Source organism: Coptis chinensis, unplaced genomic scaffold (genome assembly GCF_015680905.1).
Source record: "Coptis chinensis isolate HL-2020 unplaced genomic scaffold, ASM1568090v1 utg136_pilon_pilon, whole genome shotgun sequence".
Taxonomy (NCBI): Eukaryota; Viridiplantae; Streptophyta; class Magnoliopsida; order Ranunculales; family Ranunculaceae; genus Coptis; species Coptis chinensis.
The window spans coordinates 45,461-63,900 of NW_028238102.1; the positions used below are offsets into that span (position 1 = coordinate 45,461).

At 35.5% G+C, this 18,440-nt stretch overlaps 2 protein-coding genes across 2 annotated transcripts; one reads left to right on the top strand and one right to left on the bottom strand.

Moving 5' to 3' along the window:
• The first annotated feature begins 18 nt into the window (after window positions 1-18).
• On the top strand, window positions 19-837 carry LOC147474019 (uncharacterized). The gene has a single exon (XM_086586753.1). It carries the CDS (start codon window positions 19-21, stop codon window positions 835-837), a length of 819 nt encoding a protein of 272 aa, XP_086442879.1.
• Window positions 838-12,598: 11,761 nt separating this feature from the next.
• LOC147474020 (protein FAR1-RELATED SEQUENCE 5-like) lies at window positions 12,599-14,431 on the bottom strand. The gene is made up of 3 exons (XM_086586754.1): window positions 13,011-14,431; window positions 12,792-12,875; window positions 12,599-12,720 (listed from the first exon to the last, which is right to left on the bottom strand). The coding sequence occupies exons 1-3, from the start codon at window positions 14,368-14,370 to the stop codon at window positions 12,599-12,601; spliced, it is 1,566 nt and encodes a 521-aa protein (XP_086442880.1). The 5' UTR covers window positions 14,371-14,431.
• Between the last annotated feature and the right edge of the window lie 4,009 nt (window positions 14,432-18,440).

Sequence of the window (18,440 nt, forward strand, 5' to 3'; positions counted from 1 at the left end):
TCACAGTGTTGTATGTGTATGCTGGAAAGAGAGAACTCTCACCATTTGTTCTTTGACTGCCCTTATACTCAAGAAATTTGGTCTGAGGTGAAGAAGAATCTTGGAATGAATTCTAATGTCATGGAATCTAACCAAGAGTGGTACTACATCTTGAGGGAGACAAGAACAAACTCTACTGAAGCAGAGATCATTAGAGCAATGGCATGTGCAACAGTGTACAATATATGGAATGAGAGGAATAGTCGAAGATTCAAGGGTAAGAAACACACAGCAACACAGGTTGCACAAGATACCTTGAAGAAAATGAAAGTCTATTTGCAACAAGCACTCAAGGAAGTTACAGAGTCAGATGGAGCAAAAAGAATGATTGAAGTGCTGGGACTGCAAATAGGATGGGTCCACAAAACTGTGATACAGTGCCAATGGCAGAAACCTACAAATGCTATGCTCAATACTGATGGCACTATGCAACCACTATGCAATGGATATGGAGGGCTGATTAGAGACAAGAATAGTACAATGTTGATAACCTATAATGGTAGCTCCACATGCAGGTCAATACTTTTTCAGGAATTATTGGGCAGTCTGGAAGGGCTAAAGGCAGCAAGGATGATAGGGAATGACCAAATTGAGATTAACTCAGACTCAAAGAGGGCTATCAATATACTAAATGGAAAAGAACTCACACCGTGGCTCTGTTTCAATGTGACTAAAACCATCAGACAGCAGATAAGGAAATTCCAGAAGGTAGAGGTTAGCCATATTTTCAGGGAAACTAATCAGGCAACAGATTTCCTAGCCAAATCTTGTAACATGAGTGATACCTCTATAAACTAGAGCATAGGACCCTATCCTAAGCAATTGAGTGAAATATTAGATGAGGATGCGAGAGGTGTTGTGTACACAAGATTTTAAGTCAATACAGGTTGAGGTCTGCCTAACCTCTAACTGATTCAAAAAAAAAAAAAAAAAAACCTGTCCCCGGAAAACTGTTGCCCCAACTGTGGGAGAGTTCTCTTATTTCAGAGGTTTGTTGTCTTGGCAGCCTTTTTGGAAATTTGAAGGTGGTTGAAATTTGGGTTTAAACAGAACAAGTTAGTCGGTTCAAACTACCCGTTGCAGAACATCACCGTAAACTGGTACAGATGATCGGAACTAGATGTGTAGTAACTAGATATGCGCTTATGAACAGTAAAGTGTTGGGTTGGTTATGCTTTTAGTTGATGATTGTAATGCTTTGAGCCTCATTGAATCCTTTAATGATATGAATGAATTCAGGTAGGAGTCCGCCTAACCGCAGAATCGATCAGAATAAAGATCGAGCTTGGACACGAAATTGGATCCATGTGAGCTATCCATTCGTACCATTTTTTCAGCCATAGCTCTTACTGATCATACTTCAGACCAGAATTGGATCCATGTGAGAGAGAGAGACTAAAACAGTTTATACAATTATAGATAAAATTCTTTACCAAAAAAATTGAAACAATGATTAGGAAGAAAATACAAAATTGGCTCACAAACATCTGCATAGGTGGCGTGACAGCTATACATCGTACTTTGGTAGGCCTCCTTGGTCAGCTCAACATGCTGTAGCGCATGAGCCCAGGCCCCAGGTTGATAACCGATAGAGAAGTCAGTACTTCCCCCAAACTCCCAAAGTATACCAATGGCCTGAAAACGAAGGAAACAGTTGACGATGTTCCCACATTACAATTTACAAGTAACTTGTTTCTCCGAAAAAAGACAAGCAAAGAAACAAGAAAAGAAAGCTACTGCTACCGTCTTGCCAACTAATTATCGGTGAACAAGGTGTTCCATTTCACCCAGGGCCGGCTCATCCATGTAGCAAAATAAGCAACGGCTTAGGCCCGCAGCTCAAGGGGCCCCCAATATATTCCAGTCCAGTTCACTATCGGTAAGAAAAAAAAAAAACGTTTTTACATTGAAAAAAAAAAAAAAAAAAAAAACGGTATACAGAGAATAGACCCTTCGTTTCTCTCACCTTCAGCTTCTCCACCGTTTCCCACGCCTTCAATTCTCAAGCAAAATAATGCACTCCTCCATAACTAATCAACATTCTTCTTCATCTCTTTATAAAACCAACAATACACTCTTACCTCTATCATCTTCTTTTTGCTTTCTTTGGTTTTATAATCCCTCATTCTTTCTGACTTTTTATATTCTTCTTCTTCTCTCTATTTTCAAGAAAGATAAAAGAAAAGAAAAGGTTGGTGTCTTTTTTTACTTTAATTGTTAAATTGTTATATTCTAAATTCTAATTTAATTCCACTCAAACTCATTCTTTTCTTTTTTGGATAGTGGATAGTGGTTTTAACAGGTATAATTGGACTAGTTGCTTACTTGCTTAGCCAAAGTGATTGTCGTGGTCTCGTGGATTGTCTACTTTTTTACCCTATACTTCAAACGCGACTTCGCCTATCAATTAAGCTTCGTCTCACGGTGATTGTTTCCATTTTATTTTATTTTTTGGTATGTTATGTGACTATGTGAGGACTTATTGCTTATTGCTTGCTGCTTGCATATTATTTTACTGTTTTGACATGAACCGAAAGTATAAATCCAGTAATCAAAAACGTCAAAAAAAGAGAAAAGTAGATGAGGCGATTGAATCTCAAAGAGGAGCTATTTTTAAATTTATAAAAAGCTATAAACAAAGTGAATCGGTTAGTTCAAGTGATAATTTAGTAAATGAACAACCTGACCAACCAATAGAAGTGGATAATAATGAAAATACAGAACACATTGATATTGATCCTAATGTAAATTTTGCTCCTAGTGTTTCTGTTCAAGATAACATTGAAGAAAATCAAACAAATGAAAGAAATGATAACTCAACAGAAGATTTGCTTGCTAGTATTGATGAGAACCTCAATGAACAATCCAACTCTTTAATTCAAGATATTTATGACCCTGGACAATGGGGTAAAATTGATACAAAACTAAGAGATTTGTTAGTTAAGAAGGGTCCAATTAGAGTTAATTAGCGGCGTAGAATTTCCTATTGATATGAAGACAAAAAGAAAATTTTCAACTAAATTTTATACCCAAGTAGCACCAAATGGAGAGAAGTTTGATAGAAATTGGTTAGTATATTCAAAATATTGCAATAAGGTCTTTTGTTTCTGTTGCAAGTTATTTAACTCAAGTTGCACCCAATTTCAATTAAATAGTGAAGGGACTGATGATTGGCAAAATATTGGTACCAAACTTAAAAAACATGAACTTTCTACTGGTCACATTGATAATTTGACACTTTGGGATGAGTTGTTTAAAGATTAAACAGCAAGACAACAATTGATAAGCATATCCAAGAGTAAATTGATAGGGAAAAAGAACATTGGAGTAATGTACTACTAAGAATTATTGTTGTTGTTAAGACAATTTCTAAAAACAATATGGCATTTCGTGGAAAGAATGCGAAAATTTATGAAGCTAATAATGGTCTGTTTTTTAGCTTAATTGAAATGATTGCAGAGTTTGACCCAATTATGCAAGAACATCTCCGGCGAATCAAACATGATAAATTAAAGGTTCATTATCTTAGTCAGATCACAATATACAAAATGAATGGATACAATTGTTGGCATTTGAAATAAAAAATAAAATTATTCTGAAAATTAAGGAAGCAAAATATTATTCTGTTATACTTGATTGCACTCCTGATATTAGTCACCAAGAACAAATGACTGTCATATTACGTTGTGTAGATGTTTCCTCAAGTCTCATAAGAATCGAAGAGTATTTTCTAGACTTTATAATAGTAGAAGACACGTCGGGTAAAGGACTTTTTAATGGGCTATTACGTGTTTTAGAAGAACGACATAAGAGGTCAAGGGTATGATAATGGATCAAATATGAAAGATAAAAATCAAGACGTCCAAAAATGATTGTTAGATATAAATCCTAGAGCATTTTACTCTCCATGTGGATGTCATAGTCTTAACTTAGTATTATGTGATATGGCGAATTCTTGTTCAAAGGCAATATCATTTTTTGGAATTTTGCAACGTATTTATTGTTTGTTTTCTTCCTCTACAAAACGATGGGATGTTTTATGTAAGTATTTAACTAAATATACGGTAAAAACTTTGTCACCAACACGTTGGGAAAGTCGAGTTGAGAGTGTTAAAGCATTGATTACTCAAGCGCCAGAAATTAGGGATGCTCTACTTGAGCTAGCAAAAATTAGCGAGGATCCAAAAACAAAGAGTGAAATTTGAAAGTCTAGCATTGCATGATTTAGAAAATTATGAGTTTTTGTTTGGAATGGTTATTTGGTATGATATATTAGCTACTGTGAATTTGGTTAGTAAGGATTTACAATCTAAAGATATGCCCATTGACATGGCTATAAATCAAATAAAAGGTCTAATCACATTTTTTAAAAAGTACAGAGAAGAAGGATTTGAAAAAGCTAAAATAGCATCCATGGATATTGCACATCAAATGGATATAGAACCGGTATTTCATGAAAAACGTGTAATTCGGAGAAAGAGACAATTTGATGAGAATGTTGACAATGAAGTAACTCAAACACCTGAAGAGTCATTTAGAACTAATTTTTTCTTATATATAATTGATCAAGCGATATCATCTTTTAATAATATATTTGAATAGTTAAAAAGTTTTGAAGAAACGTTCAGATTTTTATTTGACGTGAAAAAATTGAAATCAATAGATGATGATAGGTTAAAAGAATATTGTCTTAATCTTGAAAGTTTTTTGAAACATGGAGAGAGTTGTGATATTGATGATATAGATTTGTTTTTAGAATTAAGACTACTAAGAGAAATTTTAGATACCAAAAATGAATCCTCAATTAAAATATTGAACTATCTAAAAATAATACAATCTTTTCCAAATACTTATATAGCTTATAGAATATTGTTGACAGTACCTGTAACCGTTGCTTCAGCAGAAATTAAAGGAGTTTTTCAAAACTAAAGTTAATTAAATCTTACTTAAGATCAACCATGTCACAAGAAAGATTGAGTGGATTAGCTACATTATCTATAGAAAGAGATTTTCTAGAAGAACTTAAATACAAAGATTTAATTAGTGATTTTGCAGCTCAAAAAGTAAGAAAAATGAAATTTAATTGAAGTTTGTGACATGTAAAAATTTCTTCGCATAAAAAAAAAAAAAAAACTTTTAAATCCGCCAAAGTATTTTGATAATACATTGCCGATCCCAAGCCCGGATAAAGGATGAGGGTTTGCACTCATATGATGAAATAACATAAATAAAGCAATAAGTTGTAAACAATTTTTATTGGTATTAATTGTAGAAGGCCCCCTATTCGAACTTCGCTTAGGGCCCGAATAGCCTTGAGCCGCCCCTGAATTTTCCCCATCACGTCTAGAAAAAGAATATAACATTTTTCCATGTTGACCCGCCCCCGCCCAATTCAAACTATAAATGGTCACGTCAATAATGGAAACTCAGCTCCTCACACCCCGAAAGCATCAATATCACAGCTTAAGATGGAAGTTTTCTTAGCTTTTCTCTGATAGAGCCTGCATGGCTGTATTGAACATCCAGTCACACCTAGTTAAGACTTAAGAGTTGTTCAAAGATGTGAATAAGAGTGAGCTCAGCATACATGTCTACTGTCTAGTGAATATTGCAGCGGAGAAACAAATGATCAATAGTCTGTAAAGAAGAAAACATGCATCCATTTATATATAGGGGTAATGATGACAATTGAGTTATTGTTTGGTCGTACTTTGTAAGTTCCACATAGGGGTAATGGACACAAGCACATTGATGCATAAAATTTCTAATTGTGGTTACCCTTATAGACTAAGAACACTCCCTATTAACATAGTCACAATTCCATGAGATGCCCCTAGCATAGATTTCCTTGTAAGGAGGCGCTTTATAAGGTTTTAACCCCAAAAAATATCTGTGTAACTAGAGAATTGAAATATTTTTTTACCTAGCTATGTCCTACTTCATAGTTCATATAGGTTGCCATGTCAGAAACCAACACACACCTGTGTCAATGTTTCTCAGATATTAATTAAGCGAAACAATTTTTTTTTTGCTAGGTTATAATTTTCTTTGCTACGTAGCGAAACAAAATGTCTTTCTTGTCCTGATGCCTGATGCAGGCTTCTTGTTTGTTATTATTATTAGGTTTAACTTGGATCTAAAGTATGAACTTTGTTTTTCATATTGTCATTATGATTATATGTTGGGTACTTCCAGGCGTTGTCAGGACCCTGTCATCTCTATCGTCGTGGTCCTGCATGGGTGCTCGCCGCCGTAGTGTAACTCCATTACCAACTTCTAAAGAGGGCGGAGACGGATCAGGCTTCTCTTTTATCAAATAGAACTTCTGATGCTGTTGAGATTATTTAGTCATGAAAGGTTGTGCGACTCAATGAAAGACCAAATTGCATAAAGGTGATGAAGATATATAGGAATTTCAAAGCACATTTTTTTTTTTTTTTTTTTTTTTTTTTTCCAATATGTTCTTATTATGCTTTGTGTATTTTAAAAGCCTAGTTATTTATTGGCAATCAATAGTTTGTAAACATTGTAAATTTTGGAAAACCAATATATAATATATCAAATTTTGAAATGTGTTGTTTTAGTATGTTTGTGTAATTGATTTTATGATATGAGAATCATGTAGTATTAATAGTTCTACCAAATATGACGGGACGAAAATTTGTTATTTGGACGAAAATTTACGACGGTTCAATACGTTATAGATTTGAAAATATATAGTTCTAGCAAAAAGGAAATTTGTGACGGTTTTGAATATCCTGTAATTAACGACGGCTTTAAGTGTCGCACACCCGTCGCATTTCTAATTCGCTTTACCACGCATTTTTCCGTCGTTAACATTAACGACAGGGCTATTCACGACAAACTCTGGGACACCATTTCCCGTCGTAAATCTCGATTTAGGACGGCAATTTCCGTTGTTTTTGGCCTTTTCTAATGTAGTGAGGGAGACAAGAACAAACTCTACTGAAGTAGAGATCATTAGAGCAATGACATGTGCAACAGTGTACAATATATGGAATGAGAGGAATAGTCGAAGATTCAAGGGTAAGAAACACACAGCAACACAGGTTGCACAAGATACCTTGAAGAAAATGAAAGTCTATTTGCAACAATGCAAGCACTCAAGGAAGTTACAGAGTCAGATGGAGCAAAAAGAATGATTGAAGTGCTGGGACTGCAAATAGGATGGGTCCACAAAACTGTTATACAGTGTCAATGGCAGAAACCTACAAATGTTATGCTCAATACTGATGGCACTATGCAACTACTATGCAATGGATATGGAGGGCTGATTAGAGACAAGAATCGTACAATGTTGATAACCTATAATGGTAGCTCCACATGCAGGTCAATACTTTTTTAGGAATTATTGGGCAGTATGGAAGGGCTAAAGGCAGCAAGGATGATAGGGAATGACCAAATTGAGATTAACTCAGACTCAAAGAGGGCTATCAATATACTAAATGGAAAAGAACTCACACCGTGGCTCTGTTTCAATGTGACTAAAACCATCAGACAGCAGATAAGGAAATTCCAGAAGGTAGAGGTTAGCCATATTTTCAGGGAAACTAATCGGGCAACAGATTTCCTAGCCAAATCTTGTAACATGAGTGATACCTCTATAAACTAGAGCATAGGACCCTATCCTAAGCAACTGAGTGAAATATTAGATGAGGATGCGAGAGGTGTTGTGTACACACGATTTTAAGTCAATACAGGTTGAGGTCTGCCTAACCTCTAACTGATTCAAAAAAAAAAAAAAAACTATCCCCGGAAAACTGTAGCCCCAACTGTGGGAGAGTTCTCTTATTTCAGAGGTTTGTTGTCTTGGCAGCCTTTTTGGAAATTTGAAGGCGGTTGAAATTTGGGTTTAAACATAACAAGTTAGTCGGTTCAAACTACACGTTGCAGAACATCATCGTAAACTGGTACAGATGATCGGAACTAGATGTGTAGTAACTAGATATGCGCTTATGAACAGTAAAGTGTTGGGTTGGTTATGCTTTTAGTTGATTATTGTAATGCTTTGAGCCTCACTGAATCCTTTAATGATATATGAATGAATTCAGGTAGGAGTCCGCCTAACCGCAGAATCGATCAGAATAAAGATCGAGCTTCGACACGAAATTGGATCCATGTGAGCTATCCATTCGTACCATTTTTTCAGCCATAGCTCTTACTGATCATACTTCAGACCAGAATTGGATCCATGAGAGAGAGAGACTAAAACAGTTTATACAATTATAGATAAAATTCTTTACCAAAAAAATTGAAACAATGATTAGGAAGAAAATACAAAATTGGCTCACAAACATCTGCATAGGTGGCGTGACAGCTATACATCGTACTTTGGTAGGCCTCCTTGGTCAGCTCAACGTGCTGTAGCGCATGAGCCCAGCCCCTGGTTGATAACCGATAGAGAATTCAGTACTTTCCCCATAGTACAAAATATCATGATATGAGTATTTATCGATACTCAATTTATGGATATGTATCGTGGATATATCCTTCTCTTTGGGGATATTTGGCATTGTTTTACATGTAAATATCGTTGATATATCCAAAATATCGATAAATATCGACAAATATCGTAAATATTGTGGACATTTCTTGATATATCATGATACATTATTTATATCTATTTGAAATATAATGGTAAATATTAAATAAAATTATTATATATACAAAATATCACTAAATATCTCCAAATATCACAAAACATCTCCAAATATCACAAATATCATAAATATCGTTAAAATATCACTGATATTTGCAGTCGTATATATCTCTAAACATATCGTGATATTTATATATCTTTTCGAAATCTGGATAGATATCCCCAAATATCATGATATATCAGGATATTTTGTACTATGCTTCCTCCAAACTCCCAAAATAACGAAGGAAACAGTTGACGATGTTCCCACATTACAATTTACAAGTAACTTGTTTCTCCGAAAAAAGACCAAGCAAAGAAACAAGAAAAGAAAGCTACTGCTACCGTCTTGCCAACTAATTATCGGTGAACAAGGTGTTCCATTTCACCATCACGTCTAGAAAAAGAATATAACATTTTTCCATGTTGACCCGCCCCCGCCCAATTCAAACTATAAATGTTCACGTCAATAATGAAAACTCAGCTCCTCACACCCCGAAAGCATCAATATCACAGCTTAAGATGGAAGTTTTCTTAGCTTTTCTCTGATAGAGCCTGCATGGCTGCATTGAACATCCAGTCACACCTAGTTAAGACTTAAGAGTTGTTCAAAGATGTGAATAAGAGTGAGCTCAGCATACATGTCTACTGTCTAGTGAATATTGCAGCGGAGAAACAAATGATCAATAGTCTGTAAAGAAGAAAACATGCATCCATTTATATATAGGGGTAATGATGACAATTGAGTTATTGTTTGGTCGTACTTTGTAAGTTCCATATCGGTGCCTCACGTAGTCACGTTCGATTGTTTTTCTATATGTAAGCACATGCGTGGTTAATCTTTCGACCTATGAGAAACTTGTAATTGGTGGGCAGGGTTGCCCAGGCCACTATTGCCTGAGCTTCACCAACGTATTTAATTTTTGCAAACAAAACCGTATGAATTTTCCTTTTGTTTCTTTTCCCATGAACTCTCTTTTGCTTTATTGTTATTATTTTATATTATTATTAAATACGTAGAAAGGGAGAAGTATGAGAAGCATTCAAAAGCTAAATGGATGGTACTATGGTACTATTATGTGTCGTAGTCATGACCTTAAATATATGTTAATGCTAATTAACTAAATGATCTATGATGGTTCAAGTTTAGTATTTCTAAACTTGGAAATGCAACTCGCTTAAAGTCCACCATATCGAGTTGTTTTCACAGGGACCAAGCTACAGTTTCAAGCGAGTTGCAGTGACTAAGACGAGACTCCAATTCTCATCAATATGAAGTTTGGAGGACACATATCCCATGATACAGGGGCGGAGCTACATAGATAATGAGAATATTATGCGTAATAGTCAATCCAGATAAACAAAAGATGGATACACAAATTCGTCAATTGGTTATGATGTTACTCATGTATAGACTATAGAGTATAGACAATATGAAGTCCTTTCGTACGGCAAATAATATACAATTAACGTTAGCCCCATTGGCTCATCAATAATTATTTGAATGAAGAAATTGTTCTTCTAGAATACACAATCTTCCAAGGTGTCACAATGAAAGTTCAGTACAGCAAAAAAAATGATATTACCTTAAGAAAGGATCATTTGATCAAGCATCACGGGGATCACGTACGTAATTATCCGAAATGTCTATTCGAGTTGTATAGTCCCACACCACCTACTGAAACCAGTTTCACCGGTTTATTACGGCCTGTCCGCATTTAGCGTTAGCATAGCTGTGATGTGATTTGCTGTTTTGGTGATTATTAGAGGACAAAACCATCCTTTTTTTAATTTTTCATCTCATCGCTTGATTGAATTAGTGGCGTGATCTGTTTTCATCTAATCGCTTCCATTAAACTTTTCTTATTATAACAACAAACTTAAAAACAAAATTGACATATGGATCACATACACGTATTAAGCATGTTTGAATTTGATAGGGATTGTGACTCAAGTTTTAACACCGAAACAGCTAGCACACAACTCGATCCAATTCCAATCACATCATGGGTCAGATAGTAATAATATATCTGAATCACATTAATATAATCTAACTGAGCCAATAAATGATTAAGATCGATTATCATCACATTTAAGATGATCATGAAATGGAGGATCAGAACAACTATACATTGCATATTTGGGTCGTCTCTTATTATTATCGATCAAAATGTTTACTACAATTCCTGCAGCAAATATAATGAAGAAGAATGAAAAAGAAACTAAAATAACTTTCAATGTTATATTATCTCAACTCTCAAGTTCACGTACGGCAAAGAATTGAAAATTGTTATGTAAATACAAAACATGACATCCATGATCCCATCCCAATAACAATTGATACTTGCACAGCAGTAAAAGCTTAAGAGCTATAGACTATAAGACTGTACCTTTTCATTTTTCAACAGGAGAAAATGTTCTCATCCCGAAAACCTCCTGCTAACACACCATGATCACTGTTATGTACGTTATATGTGTAAACTATTGGGGCTTGTTTCCACCTCTAGCTCGCCGGCTATATATTGTGCAGATTGGATCATCTACGTCCTGACAGCTGGGAGCGGTGACATAATTAATATGATGTAAGAAACTGGCGGGTGTGTCAGTGGTGTGACAAAGAGGGCTGGGACATAGTCCAGAGCTTGATTTAGGTCTCAAATGTACTAAGCTTACTTAAAGTAATTCAAGCAAATAATAATAATATAAAAATCAAGTAATCAAGATACAACTTTGTTTAGTTTCTCTTAAAATATAATGTGTTTTTATTCTGTCGATCAGCACTCTCTAATATTGACAAAAAAAATCTATCATTTCATGCCGGATAGTGTCACTACCATAACTTGCGGCTAGAGCAGCTCCACCACCTCCAATGAAGCCACCACCACCACCGCCAACAATAACCTGAAAGACAGCAGAAGGAGTGACAAGAGAAAAGGAAGAAGAAACACCACCAGATGAGTCAGCAGAAAGAGCAGCTTGAACAAGTTTCCTCTGCAACTCAAAAGTTGATGAAGCCGATGCTTCTAAATCTCCTGCATTCAACTCCATACTTTCCCAGAACTCTTGCAGACAAAAGTGAACACTCCCATTCTTTCTTCTTCTTCTAAAAACAGAATTGTTATTATGACATGATGGTGAAATTCTCAAACCTCTTTTGTCTCAAATCTCAAGAGTTTACAAACAAATTTAGTGCAATAAGATAACTACAACTACACTTAAATTTCTGAACAGGCCAAGTTCATCAATAAAACAAGTGTTTCTTATCTAACATGCTTTTGCTGGCCCACAGAGCAGGGTTAGGGCATTGCCAAGACATCAGGTCTAGTAGCAATGACCAAGAACTGGGACAATGTTTTTCTTCACAATTGAGTACTTCTTCACTTCTATAGCTGGTAGAATGGTGATTCACTTTCTTCTGTCCCACTAACTCAATACAAGGCCTATTAGCTGGAACTGCCAACTTTGACAAACAACTGATCAACCTACGGTCATGAGACTGCAGCTAATATCCAGTACTGATCACCCTGCAGCTAATATCCACTACTGATCACCCTGCAAAAACCTTCCCTAACGGCATCTAATCTCACTACTGATCACCCTGCAAAAACTAATATAACACAGTTAACGCCTTCTAAGTTTACTTTCGTTTAGTAAATATGGTCGATTGGTGGGAAATATATATCATAGAAGATAAATGTAATTACCTGAGAAGGTGGAGGAGCTGTTGGAACCTTAGAAGAAGAAGCTGTTTGAAAAGAATTCAAGCAATAAATTCAATAATGAAATACTAAGATTTTGAAAATACTAATATTAAATAAGTATATACGTAGTTAAGGATATTGTAACCTTCCAAATATAACTACTCAATATGCAGTACCTACTATACCTTGTGATTGAGGTTTAGGCCATGTACACGCACGTAGTCTTCGTATTCCCTGTTTCACTGCAATTTCCACACCTGCTGATTCGAGATCTTCCTTTCCTTTTATCAGAATTCTCCGTAGCAACAAAACCACACGCACCTATATTAGAACAAAAATTGAGAATTATATTGAGCTTTGGAAACCAAAATTGAGCAAATGGAAGTACCTACCACTCGTAGAATGTATCTCCTCTTCTTCGCTCAAATCGGCTGATCGAGCACATTTCCTCACACGTTTTGAGTTTGTACTTGGACCTATTACACACACATAGCATTGTAGTTATTAAAAAAATAGAAGTACTAGCAACGCAACATGTTTAAAAATTATAGTTCTTTAATAATATAGATACTTGTATTGGAAAAACTAAAGCAGTGAACATAACTAGTTACCCCCAATTTCTCGATGTAATTCTGGGCACGTGGGTTTTGTATGCCCAACAACACCACATTCGCCACAACTTTTCTTCCTTGTCTCATTGTGTCCTTTAAGTCTTTTTGGTCGACCCTTAGGTGCTATCTGGGGTGGATCACGTATCAGTTCTAAGTGGGCCGCATCTCCGTGAGTATCTGATGGCTCCTCAACGGGAACTTGAGGATTTTCTTCAGCAATTGATGGGATCTCTTTTGACATAAGATAAGAATGTAGGAAATCTTTGAACTCTTCACCAGCTTCTTTAGTTTTGGAGGCCTTCAAACAGATATTCTTGCAAATCCCCATAAGCTCACTATAACAAATAGCATAAGTTGCTTCATTATGAACATTAACTGAAGTAACAGTAGGAATGACTGTTTTCACATTTCGCGTCCACCTCAATAAAATGCAACTAGAGGGTATTTCAGCGACGTCTTCATTTTTTAAGACGGAAATTATGTGTCGGCATGGAAAACCAAATGACTCAAATAGACCACAAGAACACTTAGCGTTTTGATCAACAACATTGTATTCCACAATAGACTTGCGGTGCCTATACAAATGACGATGCAAAGTGTAGTAACGAATATTGTCACCTTGATGATCCTTCATTGAATCAACAATGTACAATGCCTCTTGCTGCAATTGCATCTTAAACACATTAAAAGCCGCCCGTGTATAGATGGAGTTCACCTGATTTTCATACTCAGTCAGGTGGGTCACAATTACCGGCTTGGTTGTCAGAGTAATAACTTCTTCTTCGTGCTCACGGTGCCGGATCTTCTCAAGTGCTAGCTCCATTTTTCCATAGAGCTCAACCATTTTTAAACCAGGCTTTACATGAAGCCGTATAACAGAGTTCATGCTTTCACAACGTTGGTTGGTTCTACAACCACCAAAGAATGCGCCTCGAAGATATGCCTCTGCCCACCTCATCCTCTTTTTGTATATCTTCTTCACCCACTCATGGTCATGGACCTGGTGTGCTTCTAACAAATGTTCCCACATTTGGTCAAACCCTTCTTCTGAACATTTCATAAACATGAGTGAACAAAAGTCCCTTTGAAACCCAGAGACACGGACATTGTCAATACAATTTTTCAGAACGTGCCAAGCACATAAGCGATGTCTAGCACTAGGTAAGGTAGCTTTAATAGCCTTGCGAATTGCATGATCACCATCTGTTATGACCGACTTAGGTGCCTTACCGCCCATCGCTGTAAGAAAACGCTCTAACGCCCAAATGTAAAATTGCTCTGACTCACTAGTCATAACTGCAAAACCAAATACAATAGTTTGTCTATGATTGTTCACTCCAGCAAATACGACAATTGGCATTTTGTATTGATTTGTCCGGTATGTTGAATCAAACAATAACACATCACCAAAACAACTGTAATCTGCACAAGACGTCGAATCTTCCCAGAACAATCTGACTAATTGGCTAAGTTCATTCAGTTCGTATGAGTAGTAAAATTCTGGATCAATCTTCGACTTGTTTTTCATGCAGGAAACAAGTGTGCTAGCATCTCCATTCATATAATAAATTTTCCTCATCCTGGTCATATAATTATACAAATCCTTTCTTATGTAACCAACTTTACAAAACTGGCCAGCCCTATAAACAAGGAAATTCATCACTTGACATTGTCTAATGCCCACATCAATTAGACTCTTTGTCAAAGCCGCATCTTCACTGCCCATCTTTCTATGTGAGCGACCAAATATCGAACTGGGATAAGGCACAAGTGGATGAGTGTGTTCAGCAACAAACTTATTAACAACCCACATATTACATTTAATATCAAAAATCACTTCAAAAATCGCAAGACACTTGCATCTAGACAACTCACGTTGTTTCCTTTTGTGTTCCATATTCAAATATTTTGCCTCTCTCTCACCTTGACACGAGCACACAAAATTTCTTTTTACTGGGATATCTTTATGAAATCGGTAGACACCCTTGCATACACTAAACCCAAAAACCTTGGCATACTCATTGTAGAACTCAAATGCCTCGTTGCTGGTTTTAAAACGCATTGAAAACATGATTGCATTTTCATCTAGATCTTCCCCTCCCAACTTACCACTGAATAGATTGAAATCATTCTCATTAGTTTGTTCACTTCTTGCATCTGCTTCATTTGACTGTTCTTCAAAACCTTCAATTTCACTAACGCTATGGTCATCTGATTCATTTTCGTCTTCCAAACTCACATTGGTTGAACCTTCCACAACATTTATTTCGGTGTCTGAAGAATCACTTTCCTCATACGGACATGCGTCATTACACATATTTGTAGCCCAATCTCCTTCTTCATTAGAGATATCCACCATCACTTGATCACTATAATATAAATATGTATTCATTACTTCTTGCACTATAAGTTGAAAATAAAATAAACAACAAATAAAGAGCATACACGTGAAGCAACGTTAATTTGAAGTTAAAATTTTATTTTAAAATAAAAAATAAAACAGAAAATAGAAAATAGCATTTTAGGTTCACAAATAAAACAATTAAAAGATTCACCTTTGTGTCATGAAGGGACAAAAGGTGAAGGTGAGTAATGCGTAACGATAATTTAAGCAACTGAAGCAAGTCAAAAGAAAAAAGAAAAAAACTCCCCTTATTATGTGTGAAAAAAAGATAAAAGTTCAATATGTGATTAAACTCCCCCTTATGGATCAATATTTACACGCCTTGAACAAAAAGATAAATTTCAATTTCAAGGAGTAGAATACCTACATAATTGGCAATCCGGCCAGGCCAGGAATCTATTTATAAACTATCACTACTCTCGTTATTACGTTGTATAGTACTATAGTTCTTTCAAGATGTGATTCCAGAACTAGAAAGGAGGAGGTAATATTGTTCTAACATCATTTTTTTTTTACATTTATGCTAGAAAAAGTGACAATTCAGTTTCTCTAGTCTCAAGGATTGTTTCTGCTCTTGTATGTGTCATGTGTGCCGCTAAAATTATAGGATCGACTAACAATGCCAGCAGTGATATCGGGATGAAAGTAAATCATTTTAACTGTTTAACTAGTACACTTTTAACTGTTTAACTGATTAACTGATCCACCCTCCCCCTCCTGTGTATGCCTATGCCAAATCACATTTCTAACTAATAATTCTTTTTTCTCAACCACTTGCTCATTTATTTCCTCGCATTTTTGGCCATGAAGCATCAGGGTTTATATCTCTCAACTCTTTTTCACTTGACCACATTATTACTGTACACACTTTAGCACAATCACATAAATATTATAGATTATAATCTGGTACCTACTTTAACTCAATTTTGCAATCCCACCATTCGTCTACTGCACATCCCACCATATAATGGGCCACCTTTGAGTTAGCAATACATACATACTCCCCAACAACAATAATATATAATGCCAATTTCGATCCTGTATAATTTAACTCCTCAATTGATTCATAAACACATTAGTACGTTACAGACCCTGACTATTATAGAATATACACAGGATTGTTGAGAGCGTAATGTTTAACTGGTACACTTTTAGGTGAAGACTATGTTGTGTACGTGATCTCCAGACAACCAGTGCATCTAGTACAATCCCTATGCAAAAACATTATGCTATTAAATAGTTTGGCACTTTTGAGGGCAGTTAAGTTGGTTGTTTCAAGAATAAAAATTCTTCGCGATTAGGGGACATTGATTGATAGAAAGTCATAACAGTAACCAAAGGATATAAAAAGTGATTAATAGAAGGTCGGGCTAGATCCCAGAGAATATAAAATGCATGGTATGGATCGCCAAGAAACTAAATCTAGCTAGATTAAATTCTATTCCAATTAGCTTTGGCAGCTGCACACAGCTTTGCTCCTCACAAATTGGATGTTTTTAATGTACGGTGTCGACGCCACACATAGAGATTGTTCATACACAGGCCACAGAATTTTGCCGCAAGAAAGAATGACTTATAAGGTCACTAGTTTATCACATCAAAAAGGCAACTACCCTTCGTGACTTGATGGTGTCATACTATATTTCATGGAATCGGTAGATGTAAGGTTGGTCACACGTTTTCTTCAAAAGAGTTGAGGAAGATATTGCAACATTACTGAGTCACGAGGTGTATGTTAACGACATTAAAGTTACCAAGAGTGATCTAGGTTGTCAAGCAAGATTTGACTACTCACTTTTGTACCAAAGACTTGGCAACATCGGCTTTTTTCGAGTAATAGATTGGCAAGAATAAAAACAAATAAGAAATTAAGATAAAAACAACACTAAATAAAATTAGTCTCTGCCCAAGGTAAGTGTGTTTTTCTATTTTTGATACAATCAGATATCCCTCATTTGTAGGGAGACTAACCAACCCCCCAAAACCCCCCAAAACAAAAAACCGAATCAAGATCCCACAAACCACATAATGCCGTAATAGTAGGATACAAACCGACTTTTGTGTGCTACTTGTTAAACACTTTTTTGCTTGTAATTGGAGTAATAGTAGTACCATAATAATGGTAGTAATAATGTATAATTATAATAATCATGGTATAGTAGTAGTGAACTAGTGATAATGAAATCATTATCATGGTATTTATTAGTGATAATAAAATCATTATCTTTATTAGTGAAATCATTTATTTTATTATTATTATTATTATTATTATTATTATTTTATTATTATTTATTTTTATGATTATTTCAAGTTCCAAAGTAGAAAAGAAAAGATCGCAAAGATTCCACGTTTTTACAGTTTTACTGTTCAGCGATGAGTATCAAGCTCAAGATTAGTCCGCTAAGACTCCATTGGTTGCCACAATCCTCAAATAAAACAATTTCAAACAGAGTCTTCAATATCTCAGTAATGGGCCGGGATGGATAATACCAACATCGTTCAAGATCCAATATGACTTTCCAAATCAAGTCAAACGATAATGGGATTTAACCAAAACAAGAAAAACAGTTTAAAAGAAATATGTAAAGAATAATATAAAGTTGCAACAAGATGGCTATTCTCGCTTCGTATAAAAATCAATAGTGTTCAAATTTTTTTTATTGAGACGGGATGAGAAACAACTTTCACCAAAAACGAGAATCAAGCATGAAACACGAAAACCTTTTTGCTAGAATTTAAATTATACCCCTACGGCTTAAACTTGGATCTTAGATTTTTATAAATACTCATAACCAAACTTGAAGGAGTAATCTTGAAGGAGTATTTGAGAGATGCCCAATCCACAGTTTGAAATGCAGAGGATTTCTCTTGGAAGATAGTGAGAAAGGGAAACAATGGAGATGAACTTCGGTTTAGTGGAGATGAACCCGAAAAAGTATGAGAGTTTGCGCTAATGTTTTTTCCTTTTTTTCGAACCGACCACTTTCCAATTTCCACGATGGTTATGATTAGTTTTTGGGTAAATT

Coding starts and splice junctions, on each gene's coding strand:
- LOC147474019 (XM_086586753.1), top strand. CDS start 19: ATGCTGGAAAGAGAGAACTCTCACCATTTGTTCTTTGACTGCCCTTAT.
- LOC147474020 (XM_086586754.1), bottom strand. CDS start 14,370: ATGCCAATTGTCGTATTTGCTGGAGTGAACAATCATAGACAAACTATT. Junction 12,876..13,010: donor ATTACATCGAGAAATTGGGG/GTAACTAGTTAT, acceptor TGTGTGTAATAG/GTCCAAGTACAAACTCAAAA. Junction 12,721..12,791: donor GGAGATACATTCTACGAGTG/GTAGGTACTTCC, acceptor GTTCTAATATAG/GTGCGTGTGGTTTTGTTGCT.